At 38.6% G+C, this 26,521-nt stretch overlaps 1 protein-coding gene across 1 annotated transcript; it reads right to left on the bottom strand.

Annotated features, from left to right (window-relative positions):
• Positions 1-823: 823 nt before the first annotated feature.
• On the bottom strand, positions 824-26,513 carry DNAJC15 (DnaJ heat shock protein family (Hsp40) member C15). The gene is made up of 6 exons (XM_085059293.1): positions 26,370-26,513; positions 19,798-19,849; positions 17,954-18,027; positions 11,252-11,328; positions 9,333-9,403; positions 824-5,441 (listed from the first exon to the last, which is right to left on the bottom strand). The coding sequence occupies exons 1-6, from the start codon at positions 26,469-26,471 to the stop codon at positions 5,371-5,373; spliced, it is 447 nt and encodes a 148-aa protein (XP_084915419.1). The 5' UTR covers positions 26,472-26,513; the 3' UTR covers positions 824-5,370.
• Positions 26,514-26,521: the final 8 nt, after the last annotated feature.

The raw sequence follows: 26,521 nt of genomic DNA, 5'->3' as shown, positions 1-26,521 counted from the left end.
CACTAGAATTTTGTTTACACTACTTTCATTATACTAGAGAACCCCAGAATGGTTTGGGTTGGAAGTGACATTAAAGATCCTCCAGTTTCAACCCCCCTGCCATGGGCAGGGACACCTTCCACTAGACCAGGTTGCTCTAAGCCTCATCCAGCCTGGCCATGAACACTCCCAGGCATGGGGTACCTACAACTTCTCTCAATAACCTGTACCAGTGCCTCACTACCCACTTAGTGAAGAATTTCTTCCTAACATTCTATGAGTGACATTGTATTCACTGGACTGTTTTACATACTGCTCTTTGCCAGATGTAAGGAACGTCCAAGTTGCCCACACCAAATCCAAGTTACGAGGAATCACTGCATCCAGAACCACGCCTTATGCAATGTTTAAATCATACAATCAGTTTGAAGAACTTTGCCACTATTTAAAACTAGTGTTTATTACATGCAATATTTGCTATATTAAAAAAAAATCCACTTAATTAACCTCTCTTTGTATAAGCCAGTATATAAATAATGAAATTGCAAAAGCACAGTAGAGGTGTTTTAATGTCACATGAAGCTGTAGAGCAATTACTCTGTGTACCATACCTACCTCTTGAAAAATCTTAAGATTTAAAATGACATTTCTCATTCTAATTTTGCAATTTCCTAATAATAAAGGAAGTAGGTGTATTGCTAACTAGGCTGACAATTCAAGTATTCATGAGAGGAGTTTCTCACTCCATGGTTCATTGACCATTCACAATCAGTAAGACATCAAATAATGATTCAGAATTCCCTCCCTCCTACTCAATGCCCCCAGAGTAAAATGCAAAAGCATATTTTAAATGTAGCTGAAATTTTAATCATTTGAAAACAGAAAATTTTATTTGGGCAACATCCCAAAAAAACTGTAATTTTTTAATTTTTGCCTCATTTATAAGAAGTTGAGTATATGGATCTCGTACAAATACAGTATGATGATGACAGAAGAACACTATTTCTTTAAAAGACTCATAACTACATTGCATGTATCCATACCAGAGCAAAACTGAGAATAAACTTAATAAAAAGCAAAAGTTGGAGACATTTGGGCAGTGCGTGTTGTTCTTTTTTTAATTGGCTTCCTATTTATGCACATAATTAAATTAAGACCTGTAATTTACTTTGACATTATTTTTGCTGTCTTGATCCAATTTGGAAAATTTAGTGAAGAAAAAAAAATTAAGAAAAGTATTACTTTTTAAAAGTGGGCCTCAGTACAGATGTAAAATTCCACATAGGACCCTGAAAAGCCATGTGTATGCACGTAAACACATGTGGTGTGCTTATACATACATGTGCATACACACACAACCTCTTCCTTGAGAGCAATTATTGAAATGACAATGTTCAAAAGTCCCAAGATTGTGCTGGTGATGACGCAAATTCACTAATCTGGCTTTGCAATCTACACAGAAAAACATGCTGTTTATGACCCAAGGAAAACATTTGTTTTGTCACAATTCAACAAAAAAGTTCTGGAAAGTTTAGCTGGCCACTTAGTGCTAGTCTATCATGCTGCTTGCCAAAATCAGACTAGCATATAGAATCTCATAGAAGAGTGTGAATTAAAGGGAAAGCCCTGAAGACCAACCTGTGGGAAGTGAAGCTCCTAAGGAAGTCAGTAATACCTCAGCTGGGGAATTTCCTTAAGTTGTTTAGACATCATTTCACAGTTTGAAGCTGACCAGAAGCTCAGTACTCAGGCCCAGGAATCCTGCAGGCTTTATGAGTCTTACATTCTGCAGCAGGAAGCAGAGCAAGTGCTGTCACCTCCTCAGCCCAGCTTCACCACCAGTCTCACCTGAGTAGCAGGTCAGATACTGTGATTTTCACACCCAGGCTGAGGAGGCATCCTACAACCACACAGAGCAGATAAGGCTTTTCAGGGAACTGAAGAGACCAGACACCCAATCTGTTGACTTAAGGATGAGAAAAGCATTGAACTGAGCAAAGACTGTGCAAGAAAGTCGTTTTACACCTATACAGAAGCAAAAATCCAAGCACACAGCAGAGTCAATTTTTACCTTTAAAACTAGAAGATCAGGCAAAGGTTTTGTGAATTGTGCCCTTGTTTTTATGTGTCTCAATTCTATCCCAGTCTCACCCTAAGCCAGCAAAATTTTGCAGGTTGCACTCATGAATAGGCAGATAACCAGATTTCTGGTTTGTTTTGCAGACCTATGCCTAACTCTGCTGCATCAAGGGTAAAGAATGAAATATCAGGTAAAACTCCCATGGACCAAGAGCAAAAACCAGGCAGATGAGCAAACTCTGCTTCATTAAATAAACTGGGAACTGCCCACAGCAATGCCATATAAATGCACTCAGTCCTGCCTGACTTCTGAAGCTATAAAGGATACCTGCAACTGGTTATCACCCAAGTAGAAAACTACCTGGGAATTCCCAAGCTACGAAGTTACAGATGACCATTTCTGAACATTAAAGCAACACATGAAAAATTACTCTGCTTGTTGCTGGTACTACGGATGGACAGAAACTGCACCAGAATAAATCAACCTCTACGCACTTTTCTTACACAAAAAACACTTATGCATCTGACAAGTAGAGAAAATAGTCTCAAGAGGCTAAATATTTTTAAGATTAAATTACCAGGCTGTGTTTTTAAAAATAGTAGTACCCTGTTCTTCCTAGCCCAGTCAAGCATCAATCCAGGTGCTGTTCTGCAAGGCAGTCTCCAAAGACATTCCTCAGCCTGCCACAGTGACTATAAGCAATAACAAATTGAGCAGCATTTCCATGATTTGCCTTTCCCTGTCCTACACTCATCCTTCTAAACATCACTTAGTAGGTAAAGCAAGCTGTGCAAGTAAACAGACAAGATAAAATATGCTACTGTATGTGTGATGCTTTCACAAGTGCTACTCATTAGCTTCATTTATTTTGCAGCACTTTCCAGAGATAGGACAAGCCAGTTAATCTGCTGAATTTTTTAATTTGTTAATTTATCAAATTCTTTAACTGGTCAGTAGTCTGCTCTGGAAAAAAATGGAGAACTAGAACTTGGGTTTTGTTTCTTTTTGTTAAGAAGGACAAAAGCTCTCATAACTGAAAGGCAGAAAAAAGTGTTTAATCCAAAATAATCAGATACAAATAATTAGATCAGGAAGGAAATTATTGACAACAGAATCTCACAAAGAAAACAAACCCTGTACTTCTTACAAAGACACGAGAAGTTAATTTTTAAGAACAGAGCAAGTAGCCATATTTAATGCATTTAACTGATACTTTAAAACATCTCTCTGCAACTCATTTTACTCAGGAGAAAAAAGTTAGCTATATGGAAACAACAGCTAGTCAGTTCAAAATCATTAAGCAGACTGTTTTTGCTACCCACCAGTCACATAAATTTTGCTTTGCACAATGATTCATATCACTCACAGATTCCACTTCAAAAAATTAGGAGCACTACCGTCTCACTTCTCTCAAAATGAAAACTGTCATGATTCTATTTTTTGCCAATACAGAATGATACACCAATGAAAGGAATGACTAAGACTAAATGTGCATTAATTGATGGCTACTCCTTTAACAAGAACCAATTAAAGCTACTGCAAAGGAATAAACTATTTTCATTAAAGCTCCCCGTATTAGAGAATTAGTTATATGATGCAAATGTAGTACTTGTACAGTGTACAGTATTCCCAGGCAGTTTTCTCCCTGTGGTCTTTTTTTGCTTTATCCAGTGGAATTGTGTCATATGTCTAGCCAATCTAATTGCAATGAAGTCTCTAAAGTACCTAAACTTTTAGGGTCAACTTAAAATTTTTTCATCTTCCTTTAATGAAAGTAAGGGAATAGTGACAAAGTGTAAGGAACCCAATAAAAAATAATTCCTATTTTTTCTTCCTTTCAAGGAAAAACCCACATAATCTCAACATCCACCACTGGATGAACTACAAATACATGTTCTGGTGAATAAATAATTAAAGCATCCACCTCACATTAACTGCTCTTAGCCACTTACCTCTGGCTAAATAACCTAGTAAATGGAGTATCTAAATTTTATATTCGCAACACTTCAGCAAACTCTTTGTTGTATCTCTAATGATAGAGTTTGAATGGACATTAGAAAGTTTTTCAGTCCTGCACTGAATGCACTAGACTGTCTCCTCTTAGATTTAATTCATTCTGCAGACAACTTACCAGCAGAAATGTGCAGCAGCCAAGTGCCCCAAATATCACCTACTCTCAGCAGTCAATTAAAACTTGTTCTCTTTAGTCTGAAATCCATGACTTCAGGATTCCCCAAGGTCAGCAGCAGATTGCTTGGATGCTATATAAGGAGGTAGGTATGCATGCTTTGGGACATGAAGCATAATGCAGAAATGTGAGCATTACTGAGACCCAAGGCAGGAAGTGCTCGTGGAGCCATGTGCAAAGCAGGTATTGTCCTGTTTGCTCCCTGCTGTGTCAGTCCTACACCAGGCTCCCATGACTGGCCTGACATAGACAACAGCAGCCTGGAAAACCTACCTAAACCATGCACATGGACCTACCTTCTTCAGTCCCACTGCCATGAAAACGCCTGCACTACCCCAACTGCTAGAAAGTAAACAGATGCCACGACGTGAAGTAAAAGCATGTGTGAATAATTGGAAAGTATCAGAGATCTTTTAATATGCAAAAGAAGTAACCAAAACCAAGAATCTTCCTTCATAGCTCCAAGCCCCATATACACACTTAACGGAAGCTGCAGTCTGTAGTCCCATCAATTATTTTGTCCTGAGTCGAAGTTCTCAAACTCTACCCATGAACAAACCCTACCACTTCACAAATTAACAGATTCAAGTGTAAGGTGGTGCTGAAGACTTGCCAAAAGGGATCTGCCATATTTCCTGTGAGTCAATACAGTATCACAGATTCTATGGTGATCGTAAAGACAGGGCTGTTTCTTTACTATGAAGAAACAACCCTGTATTTGAGACTGTTTTTAAGATTTTATTTTAAAAGATCCAAAATTTAATGAAAGAAACAAGTACTTCTGAAAAAAAAATCCACAGACAGTCAAGAGAACTTTTTCAAATTTTGTAAGGGATCATAGTTCAGTAAAAATACACTAAAATTGAGACAGAATCATAGAACAGCTTGAGCTGGAAGGAACTCACAATGATCATCAAGTCCAACTCCCTGCTCCTTGCAGGGGAAGAACTGTACATAACTTTACATAACTGTAAAATATTTCGGTTTGCTTTTAAATAATCTTAACATTTTAATTATGACAATAAATATGAACAATCAATGTTAAGGAACTGTAGAGCAAGCAGACATGAAAGCTATTGCACAATGTATCTGCTGAATCTCCTGTGACCCAAGGCTTCAGGTTTCAGTTTTTGGCACTGGATTCCAACAAGTCTTTTGCTTCATTTATTTTTGTTGCTAAGTAAGGTGATCCACCTGAGAAAAGAAAGGGGAAAGGAATACTGTTTACACATTAGTATTAAGTACCAAACTACTTCACTTGCAGCCTTTCTTTGTTATGCACTTTTGTTAGTTCCTTCCTACATAGATCCTTTTGATAAAAATGACATTGATAAGAAGTAAACTAATTGATAGAGAAACATGAGAAATGCAATCAAAACTGAAATCACTGTAGAACAGCGTGGAACAATTTGTCTCAGAGAGAAGACTGAAATCTGAAATCACTTTACATCCTGTGATTTAGATCTGCAGTGGGATGCTTCTGCAAATGTATGCAAGGTCAGCTGTCCAGAACATTCACTCAAACCTAACAGCCATTACTTCACTCATCCTAGAAACAGAGAGGTACATTTTAAAATAATTTTGACAAAGAATTATTGTGCAAGCATCTCCTGTGTGAGATGCCCAGAGTTACCAGCCAGAAAGCACCACATTAAAGCTATTTAAACATGGTACGCTGTGGGGGTGCGGCGGCCCGATGCTGCGGATCCCGAGTCCCCGAGGCCGGCGGTCGGCGTAATCCACGGGGACGCTGCCGAGGATGCCATCGCCTGGGACTCGGAGGAGGCCGGGCCGTAAACCGCTCTCTCCCTCCCCTGGAAAGTTTTCCTAAGCTTATTGGTTTAAGGTTTGCTTCCCCGCCCCTATCACCGCCCCCGCTGCTTGCCCTCACTAGAATGTTCTGCTGCCGGGCTTCCCCCATGAGTTGCTTGTAATCCCCTCCCTACTTATATTTCATTTGCTCCCCCGCTTGTCCCTCATGTTGTCCCGGAGCCCCGTTGGCTCCGCCCCTGCTGTTCCTCCCCGGGAAACCCCGTATTTCCCCCTAAAAACCCCTTCCCTTTGTTCTCTCGGTGTGGTGTGGCCCCGACCCCAGCCCCGCCGGGTTCTGCGCCCGGCAGCTGCGTGGACCGCCCCACCCGAGAGCCCCCAGTGTGCCTCCCCCGCGCCGCTTCTCCTGAATAAACTGCACACTGCTGACTCTCAACTCGTAGCACTCTCTTTATCACGGGAAGCGACCAGCGACTCCACGGCGTTCCTGCCCGGGAGGCACCCGCCTCCGCCGCGTGGTCCCTGCAGCTCCAAGGAGCGACCCTGGGAACACCGAGGCTGACCGCAGCCGCCTCTGGACAGAGCTGAACAGCCGGGAGGGCTGAGAGCTTGGGCCAGGTGAGGCCCCCGAGGTCTCCCGAAGCCCCGGACCCCGGACCCCGCCGGACCCCTTTTACAACTTCAGTACGCCTTCTAACTTCTAGTGCTCAACACTGTCATTGCTCTATGCTCCATCTAACAATCTGATTACAGTTCAGCAGTCTTTTTGTGTTTGGGTTTTTTTCACTCTCCCCTTGAGTGCCAACCATCTGCCCACAGTCACCAAAAGCAACACTACAATGTCTATATCAGTAACTTATCACTTACTATAATACACCTATATTTTTATGTGAAAATGTGATTCCAGCAATACTGTGCACTGCATAGCCTTTTCCAAGGCATTTGTTTACCCATATTTTTTTCATTCACCATTTCATTCATACTATTAATCAGAAAAGACAATGATAGAAGAAACATGAGAGCTAGTTATAGACACATACAAATAAAAACAAAAAGGTGAGGCTTGCTTTAAGACTTCTTTAGGGCATTTTTGCAGGAACCCAAATCAGTATAAAGTCATTTCATAGCATAGTAAAACAACTGGAAAAATAATGAAGTTATTTTCCATGGTTTGATCTTGTTTGAGTGTAGTTCTAGTAGGTAAGTCACACTGGAGAAAAGTGAGGCAGGGCAAGGGATGGGTAATGCATTGGCTATTGAAAAAAAATAAAAATTTTTTTTCTTTTTTAAATCAAGTAGCTTTGTAGCAAGGAATAGGATTTACCAGAGTAGTGCTTCTTTCACAGAGTAGATAAGAGGATCAAACAAATAGTAAAGACTAAAACCTTCAATAAACAATGTATTCCAAGTAATTTTTAAGTGTGTATTGATTTTCCACATGTCTAGAGTACAGGATCTTAAAGTAAATTCAAATCTCTTGGAAGTGTTTTCACTACATTTACATCCTTAAGTGCCATATTAATTTTGTAGCCCTCCAATGAGAGGAAATTCAATCTCATGATTGCCTAAGTGTTTGTTTATAATTAAGGCAAGTCCAAAAGGTTTCTCTCTTCCTTTCTTTCTGTGAGGAAATGTTCTTTCATAAAATCAGTAACTGATAAATTAACATACAACGTATCAATATAAAAACACTTTCAAACTGAACTGTAAGTTTAATAAGTAACCATTTCAGTAGTATTCTCTAGAGAAGTTATTATGCAGATTTCCATATATTTCTTATTTATTTATAGTAATTCTCTCTCCAACAGTTTGGATCTCAGAACATATGTAACTTAAAATCTGTAATTACTGCCCTTTCTTCTATCAACTCCAGGCGGCAAAATATTATTTTAAAATTACATTATACCGTTGAATATTATTTTTAAAAGAACATCTGTGCTACCCACAGCCAGAAGTGATCTATACACAAGCAAACAAGCGTCTCTGTGATGCCACATGTTCAAGATTACTCCAGGCCCTCACTCTGCAGCTAAAGATATTACACAAGGCTTTTTTCTACAGCCATGTCAGAAGAGCTTCAGGGGCATCAGAAAGGCACAAATCCCTTCAACTGGTGTTCCTACTGAGAAAATGCTCCGTGTATCACTATCACACAGGAGAGCTCACCACATCCATCCAAAGCTACACTGTGCCCAGCTGCAGGGGTATTAAAACTCTAAGAGTAAAACATTAAAACCTTTGTTAGGGTCGTTAGGATCTTCCAAACAGGAACCATCTCTTCAGATCTACTTAACATCCACATGGAGATTAACAGTTCTCTCTGGCTCACATCTCCACATATTGCTACAATAAACTTGGAAGTTCATTATTAAAAAAATCTTGACCTAATAGGCACTCTGGTGGTTAAGAGACTTTTGACCACTAAAATATACTAGAAATGAAGAAGATAACTTTTTTCTGGGTCTGTGCAGCTTATATATTATTGAAAGAGTAAAAAAAGAAAGTTTGAAACCAAACAAGCAGGACAACTTTAAAACTAAACTGAGGGGTGAAGAGAGAAAAGCAAAGCATCAACTAAACACATTCCATGGCCAGTGGTCACACTTACTTTTTTATTTTCTTAAAATGGGGTGCTGGTGGGGAGCCCTGTAATTCTGTCAAAAAGATTTAAAAACTGTCTGATATCCCCTTTTGACTTCTGAAATACAGTGCAACTCTTCACCATCTGTTATTTTAAAGTAGAAACAGCAATGAACATATGGGCTTTCTTTCTCAACCAGCTGTAGTGTAGTTAAAGTTATAATAATAGCCTTTCTCTAAGATAAATTTACATTAAAAACCCGGCCAGTAAAGCAACAGTGCCCAGCTTTACATTCTTTCCAAGTGAATTCCATAAAGTCTGAAATTCATCAATGATGTACTTAGTAACTGCAAAACATTTCCCCACAGAAATTTACTTTCATGCATGCAACTGGTCCATCACAGTTCAAAACAGGAATTTTAGTTTAAAAAAAAATTTTATAGGTTATTTTTCCTTATTTTTAATAAGTTTTTGCCAAGTGTGGAAAACTGATCTCTGAGCTCATAGTTTTAACTGAAGTAGTACAAGTACAGAAAACAACTTTCAAGAAAGATGAATAAAACTGGTTCATAAAGTTCAGTTTATCTGAGAAAAGACACACAGAAGCTCAAGTCAATAAATAAACAACAAAAATTTGCCCTCGATGTGGCTATTTACACAGTCAGAAAACTTAAAGGATCTAATTTACGCCTCTTCCTTTCCAGACTTGGTTAAGAAAAGTAATAATCATTTACCTTTATCAGGATGATTCAAAATCATGATTTTCCTATGCGCTGTTCTGATTTTGTCCTTGCCAGCAGATGGACTGCAAAAACAAATTGAAGTGCTTACAAGAAATGCCAGAGCACTCAAGCTAAAAATTAACAGTTTATCCTGGCTTCAAAAATAATTAAAACTTGAGATTCTCACCATCTTGTGGACAAAACATAAAACTGCATCTCTGAGGAAGCAATAAAAAACAAAGGCATCTAAGACAGAGAATGATATTTTTCAAACGCCTGTGTATTTGACACATACAAATATTTTTCAGGTTTTTGTAAAATGCAATGCATTCACTCTTTTATAATAAAAAATTTGAGGGGGGGGAAGAAATAGGAAAGCCCCAGCAGTTCTAGGGTAATCTGGTTGGTTATTCTAGCATTAAATGCAGAAAACACAATTTTTCCTCCAAGAAAATAAATATTTTTATGACCAGTGACAAAACAACAAATATTTAATATTACCACATTTTGTTCTACCGTAAATATTTTTATAGCAGCTGTAAATATTTCTTCTTTCTGCTATGGCCTGAAAAAAATCCATGTATGTGTTATTTTTGCAAAGCTGTTCAATGTGTTACATTCAGGGACATGCTGATTTACAGGTGCTACCTACATAATGTTGTTTACTTCAATGACATACATAAAATATGTATTTGGCTTAAATTAAATACAAAATAGTACCTCACCAGACAAATAACCACTTACGGATGCAATGTGCCAACACTGTGGGACTCTTGTATGCAAAAGGACAGTTTGAATGGTTCCATTTTTTATAATTTGTTAGTATGCTGAAATGAATCACTGTTTTCCACTTCAGGTGACTTCTTAATCAGAGATGATTCAATTAATTAATTTTTCTGTAGCTACAGCTTGAATGCAAGGTATCAGCCCAACTAAATTCCCAAGGTAAACAACCTCTCTAATTATTATTCTGTCACAGTGAAATTAGGGTACGTTGCAAAAATAGTTCATAGAACTGCTTAAGAAAAGAATACTTCAATTGAACAGAAAGTAAGAATCAAATAGAGGGTGAAAGGCCTTGGATTCTATGAATACAAAACCAAAACGATTTATCACGCAACTATAAATAACTGTCATCTATATTTTGATTTGTAAAGCTGTTTTTAAAACTAAAAAGGTAAGCAGCTATACCACACTTAAAACCTCAGACTGGCCAAAGCCTAACTGGGGAAAAGTGGGAATTGCATATTACAAAAGATCATGCAGGTCTGCTTAAAGAAGCAACTGTGAAAACAGGGGTTTACTTCAAATTTCCATAGTTTATGAGATATTGCTTATCCCACAATGGTATCTAAAGATTCTTAATCACTATGAAACAAATATATAATGTCAAAATCACATTTTCCTTGACTCACAATCTGAGTCACACCAACGTCATGCTGCCCTCTAACATCACCAACTGGCCAAGAACTCTATCGCTGTGCTGGAACAGCTGACATACAGGAGGGCAGGGATGACATTCAGGGGCAGCTTGAGAGGCTGCAAGAATGGGGTGATGGGAACCCTTTGCAAAATTCCACATGGACGGGTGCAGAGCTTGTTACTTGGGATGGAAATGTCCCTTGTAATGCTAGAGGCTGGGCAATGCCAGGCTGGGGAGTGGCTGTGCTGGAAGGGACCTAGGGCACAGCTAGAACAATTCTCCAATGCAGTAAGTTACTATGCCTTCAATCCAAACAAAAGTCACATGTTTTATGAGCATTTTATTGTTTGCTTTTTAGTTAAGCAGAATATTAGAATAATTTATAAGCCATTAGAAGTCTTTTACAAAAAACGTTACGATTTTGGCAAGAGTATTCTGCATTCTTGCAACATCCATCTGCTTCATTCAACACTTGCTAAACTAAAACATACAGATGCAACGCACCTACCTTACACCTAAAATAAGACTTGCTTCTCGCCTACTCATTTTCTGTTCAAATCCTCCTTTATAGTATGATGAAAGACTCTAAAAAGAAGAAAGGAAAAAAATGCAATAATTAGTTCATGCACAAGGTGCCAGGAACTAAACTGTATTTATATGACCTCATTCAGAGCATTATATTCATCTATAATTTATTTTGAAGGCATGCAATGACTGCAAACCAGATAATATGAGAGGACTTCTCCTGAGTGATAACATATGCAAAAACCAACTTAAAAATAACTATCTGTGTTTTCACAATCTTCTACTGTTAATAAGAGATACTAATAGCTACAACCATTAAAATCCTGCCTCCAGGCAAAAAAGTCCAGAATCAAAGTCCATACTAGCATAGGGTGGTACAGTGCATGTGTTGGGGTGGGCATGGGAGGGAAAGTAGGATAATTGTTGAGAACAGCACTGGTACCATCACAGTGGAAAATGTCAAAAGTGGCAATACTTTCGCATCCATGGATATCATGGACAATCACTCCAGATACTTCCATAAAGAAAGTAGGCAAAAAACCCCAATAGAGATAAGAACAGTTTTCCATGTGAAGCAATGTTACTTCAAAAAAATGTATCATGAGTTCTTTGAAGGAACCCTGAAAATAAGCAAAAAGAAACAAGAAAAAAAAAAGGCTTAGCATAAAACCACAACCTCTATTTCAGGATATAACTGAGCTGGAGAACACTGAGAATTAGTAAAGAACATAGGGAAATCCTAAGCTTTTACATCCTTCCTTCAGAACCAATTATTGACAACTATTAGACATAAGATCTGGGGTTAATTTCTTTTAAACTCATTGTCATATGAAACTTTATCCACTGTTTTAAGAAGGGAAGAAAAAACAATTGGAAAAGAACGTTAAAAAGGAGATGGAGATGAGAGCAAATCATTACAACAATTAGTTGTCATAGAGAATGGGTTTAAAGTATATTTGTCAACCAAAAATCTATTTCAAATTACGAAAAAAAACCCTACTGAACCACCACTAATGGTCAGCAGCGATTTCAAGGTGAACGTTTCTGTAAGTCCCAGAGGTAGCAAATGTAGCTCCAAGCCTTGGGGAACTGGCACACCGAAATCACTCAAGACTAATTTTTTTTCCTCAATGCAAAACCTATTAACTGGGGGAAAAAAGGCTTCTTTTGTTGCTACCAAAGGGAAGTCTGGCCCGAGAGCTGAGACTATTTTAAGTGCTCCTTTTACCCCCAAGTAAAATGTGCCTGGCCCTTCATAAAACACTCTTCTCACTAAATATAGCCATTCATATTCAGTGAGAATTTTGCCTTATGTCTACACAAACTCTCTTACATAATTTCAAAAGCATTACAGCATTTAAAGGGCTCTGTCTATGATATTTAAGCAAAGCCTTTAACTAAGCTAAGGAGAGATATTCACCCAAAAGCCTGGCTCAGAAATATGTCACCTATCGCTACCATAAAGTCACATGCAACCACAGAAGAGATTTTTTAGTGTGCTGTTATGATCCAAACCTAATTTTATCTTCCTTCTTCCCACCCCAAACCATGAATGAAATGATCCATACTGTAACACTACAGGTATTAAAGCTGAAGTAACTGTGGATGTGCCATGCCTACAACAAGAATCTGTGGAGGAGCCACTTCTGTAACTGCAGGATAACACAAACCAGGTCTGTGACAGTGCACATGGACACGAGAGGTGAGAATGTGCAACACTAAGGGAACACACAGGGCTTCTCTGATTCTCTGAGAGGAAATAATGCCAATAATTTAACAGACAACAGGTAACACCCTTGAAGAGCAGAACTGCACAGAAATTTGCAACAATGCCCAGTAAGTACTACATGTAAAAGAGAAAAGCACACTTTAATGTTCTCTGAAAGGTTTTCCAAAAACATTTTCTCCTAAAGCAATCTAGGTGCAGATGGTTTCCTGTATTCTTCTCTGCCCTTCAACTTTGACATACAGCTCTAACACAGGAGAACACTAGTTTGCTATTCATGCAGAGAAGAGCAATATTTGAATTTTCTTTAACACAGCTTGTCTTTATTCTTGATAGATTTAATCTAAAATACTATTTAAAATGAGAGACTAGGGAGAGGTGGCTGTAGGCTTACATTCAGAAATATTTTTTCATGTTCTTAAAGCCTACATTATTCTAACCTTAGGAAGCCTCAGTTCACCTCCAAGAGGAATGAAAAAAGAAATTCTGTTGCCTGTGTCCTTTCACACACAAAAAAAACCAGTTTGTTGAATTTGTCTTCAAGAAAAAAAATTCTTCTCCTATGTGAAGGATGTAGCAACAATAAACAATTCTTAAATTAGGGTCTCCATTCTAAGCAGAATTTGAAGTAAAAGGAAATTACACAAAGCACTTTTTCTTGTTGGCTAGAAAAAAGAGGAAGAAACACTGAGACTTCATTTTAGGGAACACCTTGGCAAATTTCTAGTTCCCTAATGAAAGCACTTTTGCATGCAACTCAAACATTTTTTCCCCAGTTGTAAATTCTAAGTAACGGCTGGAAAGATATTTTTCAGTTACGAGAACTCCTTGATGAGCAGGCAGTTCTAGACACTTGATTATTTATTAGCTCCAGCAATTGCCAAGAAAATTTTGTACTGGAAAAATAATTGAAATGAGCTCTTCATTTCTTTGTGCTATTTGGGGGAAGGGGAGGAGGTATCATTTAATTTACTTAATTTCCTTGCACATTATTACTGTTTACACAAATCCTCCTTTCTGAACAAATGGGACATGGGGAGGGACAGAAAATGGCTGCGCTTGCTTTGCTAATGTCTATTCAGTCTTGCAAATTTTCGCAAAAGCAATCAGATAAAAAAATCCAGTTCCTAGGGACTGTGACATCTTCAAGATATTTTTTCTTGCTTAGCACAGGGAAAGCATAATCACTGTTTCCATGCCAGTTAAGAGATTGAAAACACCAAAACTAACACCATACATTACATTACAAGGAGCAGAGAATTTTTCTGAAAACTCTGTATGTTGCTGTTCCAGCACCAATACAGTCCTCCACCAAAAAGGTAACAAACACCACAGGGAAAAAACCAAACTACAACCACAAATATTTAGAAGCTGTGATATAATATAATATAATGTATAATTTTGCTAATATCAACTGTAACTTCCTTAACTTTAGTTAGAAAAAGAACCTTATAAAATGGATTGTTCTCTGGAAACTTTATTTTCAATTAAGGACAAGAGTGATGGTTGCTACCCTTACCTCTCAATTCAGAACCCAATGAGTCTGAGCAGAATCAGATCCAATAAGGGAAATACAGTGTGTGTAAGCCTAATGATGTGCTACAGAAGATATCCTTTTCTTATGGAACACAGAATTTCATCATTGTGGGATTTGAGTATTTTGACAGTTCATTTGGCCTAGAATTGCTGTTTCTATCTTCAATATCTTCTGTCTGTCTATCTGTCTATCTATCTATCTAGCCTCAATATCATTGATTCCACAAAGAAAGGTAATGAGTGCTACTGAAATACTTGCTTTCTTATTTCACACGTTAAGGAAATATTAACATTATAATTAATGACACTAATTCTGAGAAAGAAAAGCCAAATTACTACTTAGAGCTATGCACCTTCTACTGGCACAAACTCTTCTCATTACACAGAAACAAAATAGTGTCACTGGAATTTGTCACACCAGTGACAAAACTAGGCCCAAACTAAAAAAACATTTCTCTGAGAGCAAGCATTACGACTTGTCATAGAGTGGAAATGACAATCTTTCCTCTAGTGTCTTTCTCCACTGAAATAAAGATGGTAGAAAACTTCGAGACTAAATCACAGCAGCATTTACAAACATATCTTCTTAAATATGAAGTAACTGTCTTAAAATTAAACGAGAGGTAAAAATTCAGAATAAAGCGTAACACTTTTACTTGCCTCTACTTACTATTTTTGACTAAAAGATGAGTGCAGTTGTTGACTGTACACATTACTTATTTACGTAAGTAAATGGGAAGCGCAAAATCATCGAGATGCAGCAAGCAGCATTTTAAATGATCACTTCATAATTGCCCAACCTGACCTTTCCCAAGTCATTTATTAGTGAGCATGCAGAAAGAATAAACAGCATATGTATTACCTTGTGTGACTGGGAGGGACCAACATTAGCTGAGCCTTCTACCGGGAACACGGGGGGAAGAATTGTAAATGGGGAGGAAGAGTAGGGGCTTACAGAGGGAGGCAGCTAGCTTTTCAATAGGCAGCTGCTTCACAGACTCTCAAGGCAAAGGAGGCCATCAGGGACAAGGTTTGATTCTAGAAAGCTAGAACAAGCACTGAAAATGATAGTGACCAAGTTAGGTGCCTTCAAACACCATAGAAACCTAGCAAAGTAACACTAAGCCCAGACACTAAAGGTCACAAGATGCTTTTTCCAGTAAGCACAGGCAGAAGTACCAACTGCTTGATATCCTTTTCAGTACAGGGTGAAGGGCAATAAGCTGTCAAGAAACATGATGAAAGTGCTAATTCACAAATTATCCTCAGCAGCTTCAAATTGCACAAAGTCATATAAAACTACTAAAATAAAAAGTTTAGAGAATAGGCACTTACATTGGACCTCTGAATTTAATGTTTTCTCTATTGCTTCAAAGGAAATGATTCATTGTTAAGGGGAGAAGAAAAAAAATATTAAAAAATACAAACCAAGAAAGTAGTAGCTGTACAGCAGTAAAAATCAAATAATCTTGGCTAAGAATTATACAAGGATCTTCAATTTGGACTATGGTTGTAGAAGAAAAATATTATCACTATCTTCACAAATACAAAGTCAACAAATATACACAGTAAATGACAAAGAAGAAGTGAGTTTTTACTGTCTCCAGTAGATCTTGTCTTACACTGAAAACTTGTATTTTCAAGTTCAGAAATAGAATAGCAGAAGAGATACCCTACTGGAAATCAACACACTATTTTGGGCAGAAAGACAGGATGTGAAGGCAGACAGAGGATACTTCTCCAGGGACTAGGAACTCTTAGAATGCAGAAGCTCCTGGTTTGCTCTTTATGGTTGTTCATGAATTCTGCAGGACTCAAAGTCACAGGCAAAAATGAGATAGGTCTGTAATGAGCTTGGCTCAGTCAGTATTGAGGGGTACAGTTTCCCAGGAACAGACACTTCGTGCTGTAGCATGTCACATTTCAATGTGTTAAAAAAGAGTCACTGCCTGCTTTCTTATGTGAATGTTTCTGAATTTAGATTCTCTAGCCTATAGCTACAAATGGATAGAAAAAGAATTGCTGAAGTAAAACTGCTAGGGAGGGAGGGAGGGTGAAGACTGAAGCACTCTGTACTCTGAAGCCACATCTACTGCCAGCTACATCTAGCAAGCTTGCAAGTCAGCCTGTATCTGTATCATGTGAAAGCAATTTAATTCACAGTACCTAAAGTCCCCTCTGTTGTTCTGGCAGGCAACACGGGAATCTCTCAAAAAATTACTTTGAAAAAGAAAAAAAAAATTGACATTGGTCTCACAACAGCAATGCAATAAGAAGGACAGAGAGCAAAAAGATCCAGGAGCACTGTTTCTGGCTGAAACACATGGCAATTAAAGACAAATGTGCACCAACCCCAAGAGCACAGTTGAGTCTTCTCCTCTCCAAGAAGCTTGCCTTGATCAGGCTTTTATCTTCAGCACATGAACACCAAGCACAGATGGCAAATGAATTTGGACTGCAGTGTCTGTCTAGACAGGCTCCGTGTTGCAACTGGCCTAACATTAGAGTAGGTGCAATAGTAACATCATGTTTTTAAAAAGCCTACCTTCAGTATATTTTTCAGGAAATAATAATCTGCAACAACTACTCCCTGAACATGCTCACCCAGCAGCATCAAAAAGGGAATTGCATTCTTCTGGTGTGGATAAGTGTACACAGACTATGAACTCTGAAGGAGCACGATGCCATAAGCAGACATCTACCTCATTGGGAATTGCTTCAATCAAACAGGAATGGAACATATGTATTTATTTATGAGAGGAAAACACAGCCACTGAAGCAATAAGTAATTGCTCTCAAATATTCCCTGCATATGCTCCCCTCACAACACTCTGCTTCTCAATGTTTTACCTCATTGTTGTGTTTTTTAATAAGTAGGGCAAAACCAAAGAACAAAAACTTGGTTAAAAGTTTGAATTAACTGAGGAAGAAAAAAACCACAACTTATATGTTAACCAGAACACAAGCTCACCCGTCTCCATGGCAATCCTTCCTAGAAGTTCATCAATTTGTCTTCTTGATTTTTAACACAGTATCTAAAAAGACTAAATTCTTTCACTTTTAGCTGCTTGAAATGAAACTGCATGTCATCACTTTGCAATCTTCAGGAATTAGTGACTTTCCTACAGAACACTTCAACAATTTATCTTTACACTTACTAGTAAAGGGCTCCAAAACAAGGAACATCAGCAGAAAAAACTACAACTGTTATCAAACTCATAAACGTATTTTGATACAGCTTCATCCATAGGGATTTAAAATATAGCAGATAATGTGCCAGAACATACACAGCAGAGAGCAGCCCTACCCTAGGAAAGAAATTTATCTACGTGGCACTTAACTGTATTTAACATAAAATGTCTCCTTTCTGAATATCTGAAAAACAAAATCAAAAATTTAGCATAAAGTAATATCTAAACTTACAGAAGTTGAAATCCTCTTTGCTGCCTCTGTAATTGCCTGCTCCAATGGTTTCCAAAGGCGGAAAGCATAACGACCTAAAAAAAATAGAGGTTGAATGAAATATTCACCAAAATGCAAAAAACCCCAAACAAACCAATCTCCAACTTATGTTCATCAGCTTACAGCAAAAAGAATTTTAGTTTAAAAAAACCACAAACTATTGGAAGAGGGAGAAGAATTTTAGTATACTGCATCTAAAAACCTAGTCATGGACTGCAAAGATCCATTGTGTTTACTCACTATTTAACTCACTAAATAAATAGATTTAAATACATTTCAGTGTGATAAATGAAGATATCTGCCTTGTGAACTTCAAGAAAAAGGGCAATTTGAAACCATAGCTTTGAATAAAAATTATTTATTAAATACTGTTCAAAGGTTATGTCTCAAAAAAAACAAATCCATGTACTACACATTTCTTGCTGTGGTGCTGTATGCTTAATCACACACCTTGTAAATACTGCATTTTTAATTTTGTTACAGAAAGATGAACTGGGATTCACAGCCATTCAACTACCCACTGAATGTCTATAGCTATGAAAGGCTGTAAGTCTGTGTTCCCAGAAGTACAAAGCAGGTCTGTCAACTTCAGAATCAAGATTTATGCCATGTTATTGGAGGATTTTCCTTGCAAATCCTCTTTCCCCAGATATTGTCTTGAGTAATTATTCATTAGCAATGTAACTTACTATTACACCAAATGGAAAAACTATTTATAAAATGTGGCTCTGCTTCACTCAAATAAGATCTTGCATTCATTCTTAAAACACATAATGTGTCCATAAGTTTTAGTGATCTAAGCCTGTGCCTATGTTAACACAGAAATTAAAATCACCTTTTGAGTATCTCTGTTGAAATGTTGTGAGGTAATATACTATATAAAGTGAGGTAATATACTATTACCTCACTTTCTTCTTAATGCTTTCTGTTAACCATTATATCGCTAATTGCCATTAATTCTTCAGCTCAACCGCCAGAAGAAATTCTACGAGCATCCCTCTCCTGCTTCTATAAAAACACATAAATAAACCAGCTGCTTATTGGGGGTACATCACCAAAGGTCTTGTCTTTCCTTCTCCTAATTACAGTAACACCACAACTGTACCCACCAAACACCTGCTGAAGCTTTGTGCAACTTGCTCATCTATTAAATTTATTATTGGTACATGCACATGCATAACTGACCACGGTTGGTTTTGTATATGGAAAATAATAGGAATCAATTTGTGTATTTCAAAACCAGAACAGACCACAGCTATTTACACCAAATAACCAAGAGTATAAATCATGTTAAACTCATGCCCTGTGTTCAAACTAGAACCTATTTTTCAGAGTAACAAACAGTCCAGATGCAAAGAGTTCAGGTAATAAACAACATAATATGGGAACACTTATCAAGATAAATCCCTGTAGTCACTAAAACCTTTTATTTTCCTCTAGCTGAATTTGTCAAACATCACCTTCACATCACAGGATATTGTTGCACCCTTCTATACTAAAGAGCCTCCACACTGCAGTATGTTATTAAGTAAATAAACTTTTCACCTTTCATTTTGTAGACTAAAAGCAGATGGAACCTTTTAGCTGCTGTCCATAAAATTACTTTATCCAGCTTTCTCCACCTTTCTCAACAATAATTTTCAAATTTATGACTTTGAAAGGACAGGAACTATAGGTGGACACAATTCTCCACAGCACTCTCAAGCAACCCTTCCACTTTTCACTACTTATATTCCTAAAAACTTCATTAACCCTTTCGGCAATGACAGCTCACAACTCAGAGTTCCACTGGTAATTTGCCTTACCTGCAAATGCAACAGTTGCAACACCAAGTCCAAGTGCAATCATAGTTCTGGCCTAAAGCAGGGAAACAGGAATCAGAATAACATACAAATTCTAGTTGGATATATACATACCTTTTACCTTAATGACGAGTATTTCTGATTTCTGATGTGGACATTTCATACATAACTTACAAGATGAAACTAAGTTCTGTATTCCACAGGCTACATTAGATTTTATAGTTCAGTGCCATTAACCCATGCCAACACATCAGGTTTACTTTGAACTACCCACTAGCAAATCAGTGAACAATACACTGAAACCAGCTCACAGTATGCAATGATAAAAACACAATGAGACAACTATACAGGATTACTTGAAATTACTCATGCAGACTTGTTCAACACAGATTATAACAGAAAGTTTTAATTTATTATAAACACACGAACTAACTTAAAACTCCCATATCAGGTGTATGTATTTTCCTACACAGTGCTTGAAAAAAACTCAGGTGCCTCAAAAAGGATAGTAAGTATCCCCATGTTGATCAAGACGCTGATGAAAGGTATGAGGTAAACCTTGAAGAAAGGACTGACTTCTCACATGTTTGTATAATTCAGGAAGGGTAAGAAGCTCTCTCCTTCCGAAAAGCTTCCATGTAATCTTTGAAACAAAGGAAATAGTCATCTGAGGCATTACCTGTCTTACCATATGACAGTTCAATAATGCCTTGAATTTTCCCCTGGGAAGCCTGAGAAATCAGATTAGGCTTGTTTATCTTGAATTCAAAACATAATGACAGTGAAAATGCTTTTATCACCAGACTGCTTCTTCTATATATGACTTACTTCCGCAATTATCCCACAACTGGTTTATACATTTTGTACAAGCAGGTGTGACAGAAAGACTTAAAGCTCCTGTCCAATGTGAATGCCCTAATAACTGGATCTGGAGCCAAGATGCTTTTGCCACTAAGATTTCTGGGGCTAAAACACTCCGTCTTCAATCGTACCCCATCTCATTTCTGGGCAGTGGGAATAGGGGAAGAGTTCGGAAATACTGTTTTTCAAGCCTTCCTAGAGCTGGCTTAGTAGGGCCTAAATCATGGGTTGGCAACTTCCCCAGCAAACAGGGAGCTGTACAAGATGTAGGCACTGCCCTCAGGCCGAGTGTCTCCTACAGCTTTGGCTCCAAAGGCAAAAGTGGCAGTGATTGCTGCTTGTAGCACTGAGCTCAGAACAGAAGAAGTTGCAGCCCGCTCAGAAATCACCAAGAAAACAGATGTATTCCTCTGGATCTAGTTTCTGCATCCTGCAGATTTTAACTAAGTATCTACTTCTCACCTATCTGAGGTGGAATTCTTGCCTTGAATATCTGCCTGTATATCCCATTTTAGTAATCTAACTCTTCCATTTGAGTGCAGTCTTCAGTCTCAATATTAGCATACATTTCTGAATGTAAAAATAATAAAGTAGTTTTATGTCTGTTGTTCCTTTCACTTCCACAAAATTTCCTCTCATCTTTTCCCCATGAAAACAGTTTAAGCATGTTATCTTAAAGGACAGAAGATGTAAAATTGTGAAGCATACAGTTTGTCTCCTCACTAAACTAAAATTCTTTTTTCTTCTCAAAATCAGTTTTCCCAGGCTATCAATATTCAAATATTCAAAAAAATTCCACCAATTCCTCCATTTAGACTCAAACACCAAACAGCCACATTTCTGAAAACATCACAACCCTACAGCAATTCTATATTATTCTGTTCTGTGGTTTGTGACCATGGATTAATATTCTAGACTTTCCTTGACTTATTCAGACCGAGAGCAAGAATCTTTTACTAAGTGGTTACAGTCAATTAAGAGCTCAACAATGTGTGAAATAGATCGCACTGGCAAAAAAAAAAAAAATTAGCCTGTGATTGTCCGAATTAAGTTGTACTTGCTTTGCCACCAAAAAGGTGGTTAAAGTCAGCAGTTTACAAGGCATGCAGGTTCCAACAAGGCATTAGCAGCAGACACCTCATGACAGGCAAGACCAAGCATAGAGACCAGACTCATAAATAATACCAGGATTCTGTCAGTTCAGTGCAGAAGCAGCTGAAGTGTTTTTGCACAGTAATCTGGGAGCACAATGCAGAGACCCCTGACGCCCTTTGACAGAGTCCACCATGTCCACTGGAATGCATTATTCCAATCTCAGTGAAAAGCACTAGCAGTTAGTGGAAAGCTAATGCTGCCTGCAATACAGCAGGTAAGAACAAATCATAACAGCAGCTATTGAATTGAAGGATTCAGGATGAAGGGGAAAATGAAAACAAGAGAGAAAACTTGGTAAAAGTGGTACAAAGCTCAAGCCAGAAAAGCATGAAAGACTGCCCAAAATTTAAGTGAGGTACAGGCACTGGAAAATCTGAGAAATACTGGCTCATGGTAACTCACCTTATTTGTATTACAAGCACATTAGAGAAGAGTCACTTGCCACATATTAGCAAAGAAATGATAACTTGACATATCAAAGCATCTTGAATGTTTGTGATGGTGTGAATGTATTCTAACTGTATTCTAACGTGTATACGTAACAAAAACGGAATTTGAATCAGTCTGAGATTGCAGGTTTGGCTTTTACTTGACATGGACTCTCCTAAAAGCAGTGGCACTTTCAAGTACTAACCAGTAAGTCCCTTAAGTCCAGCTTGACTCAGTTTCCTTTTCCATGCTCACTTAACTCAGTTGAACACTTGAAAGAATCAGTCAAGGTTAGCATGGTGCTTTGAAATGTAAAGTCCAAAGCTTTAATTAAATGCACTCCATTCACGTCAATATTAAATGAAAGCAACTCACTCTCTGTGGAAGGCAGCAGTTCGTTTCCAGCATGCCAATACAACTACACCACAATCATTTTTGTCTCCTATTGCTTGAAATTGCATTTTATGTCAGACTCATAAGGCATAAATAAATAAACACATATAAACTGACTTTCAATTATGACAGAATTGACCTACCCCCCCTTCAAAAATGCTGTTAAGAAACTTCCAAGATGTGGATTTTAAATGAAATCATTATGTTAAGATCCAAGAGGGAAAATAAAGAAATGAAAGATTAAAAACTAACATCTGTCCCTTTCTTTATTCAATGAATCAGCTCCCAAAGGTTAGTCATCAACCCCATACTACTCTGCTGATCTTAGTATTTTAATTTTACTATGTAGTTCAGTTTTCAGTAACAAACTGTGTTAAAGAAAACTAATGAAAAAGTTATGCTAAATCTGTAAAACTTGAATTTTCTTAATTCTTTTCAGAAATGTGTATAAGAAAACACAAGCATTAGAAAGGCAACCACAAGGCCTGATTTACCTAAGCATTTGGCCCACAAAAGAGCATAAAGCATATTAATTAACACACAGTATGTGGAGAGGTATAGATCATATACTGTCAGAAAACAGAGATCTTCTGCCTATTCCATTATGATTTAATTCTCCAGTAGCCTTCATTTTTCAGCAGCAGAAACAGGAGAGAATGAGATATTATTTTAGCAAATTCCCAAACTATGGTGCTCTGCTAACTTAACATACTCAAAAAAATATAATGACATATGTCATTTTTAGCATTAGAGCTTCTCCTTCTACGAAGCACAAGTTAATTTATAAACAAAAGGAGAATTTCATATGCATCATTTTAAAACTTCAGCACAACACTCTTACATCTGACAATGGGCTGCAAGAGCCACTTTCCCAAATGCTAAAACCTATCTGCCTGCATAGGATTTGGATTTTATATGGTTCTTCTACCCCAACCACTGGAACACCCTTCTCAGTCAAATGAAAAATAGTTTGCTCTCCTCACAACTAAATTTCACACAAACAGCAAGAGCCCTACAGTCGTTTGCCTCAGAAACCTACAGTGAGCAGAATAGAATAAAAAGCACAGAGAAAATAATAATCAGTTCTCACGGGTTGAATGACGTTTTGCAATAAAATCCATGCTTAATCAAGGACCAGCAAAATAGGAAGTATGTACCTATATTCAAATAAATACAGAAGTGTAAAATGCTTAACTAAACATTTCTAAGGTATGGTTTGTTTGTTTGTTGGGTTGGTTTTTATTTCTGTATGTTGCTAAGAAGTAGGATACACAAGTATATTAACGAAGTGTACAAAAATATTTCTGGAAATAGAATTTCCCTTAAATAAAAATTCTAGACTTGAAACATAAATGATTGTTTGTTATGGAAGACAGAATAAGGCTTCTATTCCTCAGAAGAGTAGCTACAGTTTAGTGGAATACTGCTCCAGAGCAAACCACCTTACTAACACTACATGGAGCCAGAACCATTTTGAAGTGGATTATATGATAAACTCTATGCAACCAATTTGATTTCGTAATCTAGTGTTTTCCCTTCAGTCTTATCTTCCTATGGAATTCAATTTGTTTTCCAACAGTGAATTAAAAGTAATTTCAGCTAGATGCTGTTCTCCATACTGATACAATTCTCAAGTCAATTTGTGTCCTGTAATTTGCAGCGACCTTTCTGGTTTGTATATAAAGCTATGACTACAGCTCCTGACAGTTTTTCATAGGAAATAGTACCAGAGCAAGATTCACTAATAGAACAATTACCATAAGGTATTCAAATCAATCTTCTTGAGTATGTATTAATTAACAAAGGTTCTTGTGGGTGATCTTCAAGAACAGACTCCTCATGCTTCCACTGTTGCTCTTCCATTGCTCCAAATGCTTTTGTAAAACAGCTACAGGAGTAAACAAGACCATGATCAAGGGACTTCTCAGCTAATACCCTGGACTAAAGAATAAATTCCAACAGAAAACTGCAGACATCCAGATTCTAGTCTTCTAAAGACCTACCTCAGTCTCCAGACCTCAGTAAGAACGTGACTGTACTCAAAACAACAAAGCAAGCCATGCTAACCCCAAAGGCAACTTTTATCTCAGATAGGTAAGAAGGTCCAAAAACTCCACAAAATTCACTAGGAATTCCCTGCTAGCGTTCCACAGGGAGAATGGCTGTGACAATATTGAGTTTCAGAGCCAGTTTGTTAAGACTACACACTTGCTGTTAAATACACAAGAAGACTCTCTTGTGGAAAAAAAAAGTCCTAGACAGTAGTAACAATGAATAAATAACTTAGAGAACTGTGATTTTTAAAACTGTGTTTTAAAATAGTAGAAATATTGTAGAGACAACTTCACACACACCATTAGGTAAGGCAAGTAAGGCTTTTAAGCCATTTAAAAAATGTGAAAACTTCACCATCTGGGCCTTTAGGCAGTGTGTTCTTCCCAATTCTCTTTTCCAATGGGAACTCACTGTTCCCTGAACTAGTCGAAGTGATGGGAATGAAGAAGTGGGATAAAGTTCCAGCTCCCTTTCCTCTAAAGCACAATACAACATAGGAAACTTTGGAAGTCCTTTGCCTCTACCCAGCTTTTCCCACAGTACAAAGTACCACATGAGAATTATTTTTCTGAAACAGAGCTCTACAAAACCTTCAACACTCAGACCTGGCTATGGTAATAACATTTGCACAGTGGGTGAAAACACCGCAGGTATCACCTCCTCACTGCAGGGGAACCAAATTTTCGGCCTTGTTTGTGACCGCTGGGGCTGAAGCATTCCCATGTAGCCTGCTGTGAAACCACAGAAGCTAAGTGGCTAATGTGTATGCTCCAAACACCCACTGGCTGTGGAGCCAACCAAGGGCTCTTGGTAGTGACAGGTAAGAATTGTTGGTAATAATCAAGGATTGCTGATAATAACTTGCTGAGGGAAAGAACAAGATGTGGCTGGAGAAGGGGACCACGTGGAGGAAGGGCAGCACGTTTCCTTATTCTAGCTCCTGGATGTAAACACAAGTGCAAGGATGAGACCAAAAAGTGGGCATGGACTCTAGGGGGGAGGCATCAAAACCACCAAAGATCCCCAAAGCCCTCGGGCCCATTTCTAGAATTGCACAGAATGCGAGAAATCTGTCTTCTGGGCGGGGAACACCTATCCATAAAAAAGAAAAATATACCCAAGTCCAGGCAGCGCCCCCAGAACATCCCATCAGTTGGATCAAGGTTGGGACCAGGACTGGTGATGTCTTTATTCTCTTTTTCTCTTAATTTGACTTTCGTTTTTCCTCTTTAAATAACCTCTTCCTTTTTCTCTTCCCTTTCACCCTACCTCTTTGTGCAAAACCCACTGCCGTGTGCTTACACAGTAGGTCAGGATCTAACATCTCCACGCCAACCGTGTAACTCACTAATAAAACTTTCTGACTGCTCGCAGACGCCTGACACCTGCCGTTCCTTCGGACCACGGGTATTTCTGACCCTTGGGCGCGCCCTTCCCCTCACGGGTGGGGCTCCACGCCCGCTGCCCTCGCTGGAGCTCCACCCGCGGCACCTGGCACAGACCCTCTCCCCCTAACCTCGCTGCCCAGCCCGGAGGGGAGCACAGAGCACCTGTCCCGCAGCCCCCGCCCCGCCGGCCCGGCGGCCACACAGATCACCCTTCACACGCGTGAAGGCCCTGGGTGAGAAGGGGGCAGCAGTGCCCTCACGGCCCCGGGCGCGGGGGTCCCGCCGTGCGCTCACCAGCCCCCGGTCCAGCTCGGCTTGGCCCTCGCCGGCGCCCGTAGGGGTTCGGGCGTACTCGGCGTAGCGCAGGCCCTCGGCGGAGGCCGCGGCGCCCTCCATGCTGGCGGGGCGGAGCGAGCGCTACGGGCCGGCCGGAGGGACAGGCGGCA

This window comes from Lichenostomus cassidix, chromosome 1 (assembly GCF_008360975.1).
Source record: "Lichenostomus cassidix isolate B80296 chromosome 1, HeHo_3.0, whole genome shotgun sequence".
Classification (NCBI taxonomy): Eukaryota; Metazoa; Chordata; class Aves; order Passeriformes; family Meliphagidae; genus Lichenostomus; species Lichenostomus cassidix.
This window is presented reverse-complemented; position numbering and strand designations above follow the sequence as displayed.

Bases quoted from the DNA above. Each gene is read 5' to 3' on its own strand.
- DNAJC15 (XM_085059293.1), bottom strand. From the start codon at position 26,471: ATGGAGGGCGCCGCGGCCTCCGCCGAGGGCCTGCGCTACGCCGAGTAC. The intron at 18,028-19,797 runs GTAAGGCAAATT...TATTTTTTTTAG, and splicing joins TGCAACTGTTGCATTTGCAG to GTCGTTATGCTTTCCGCCTT. The intron at 5,442-9,332 runs GTAAATGATTAT...TTCTTTTCTCAG, and splicing joins TTTGAATCATCCTGATAAAG to GTGGATCACCTTACTTAGCA.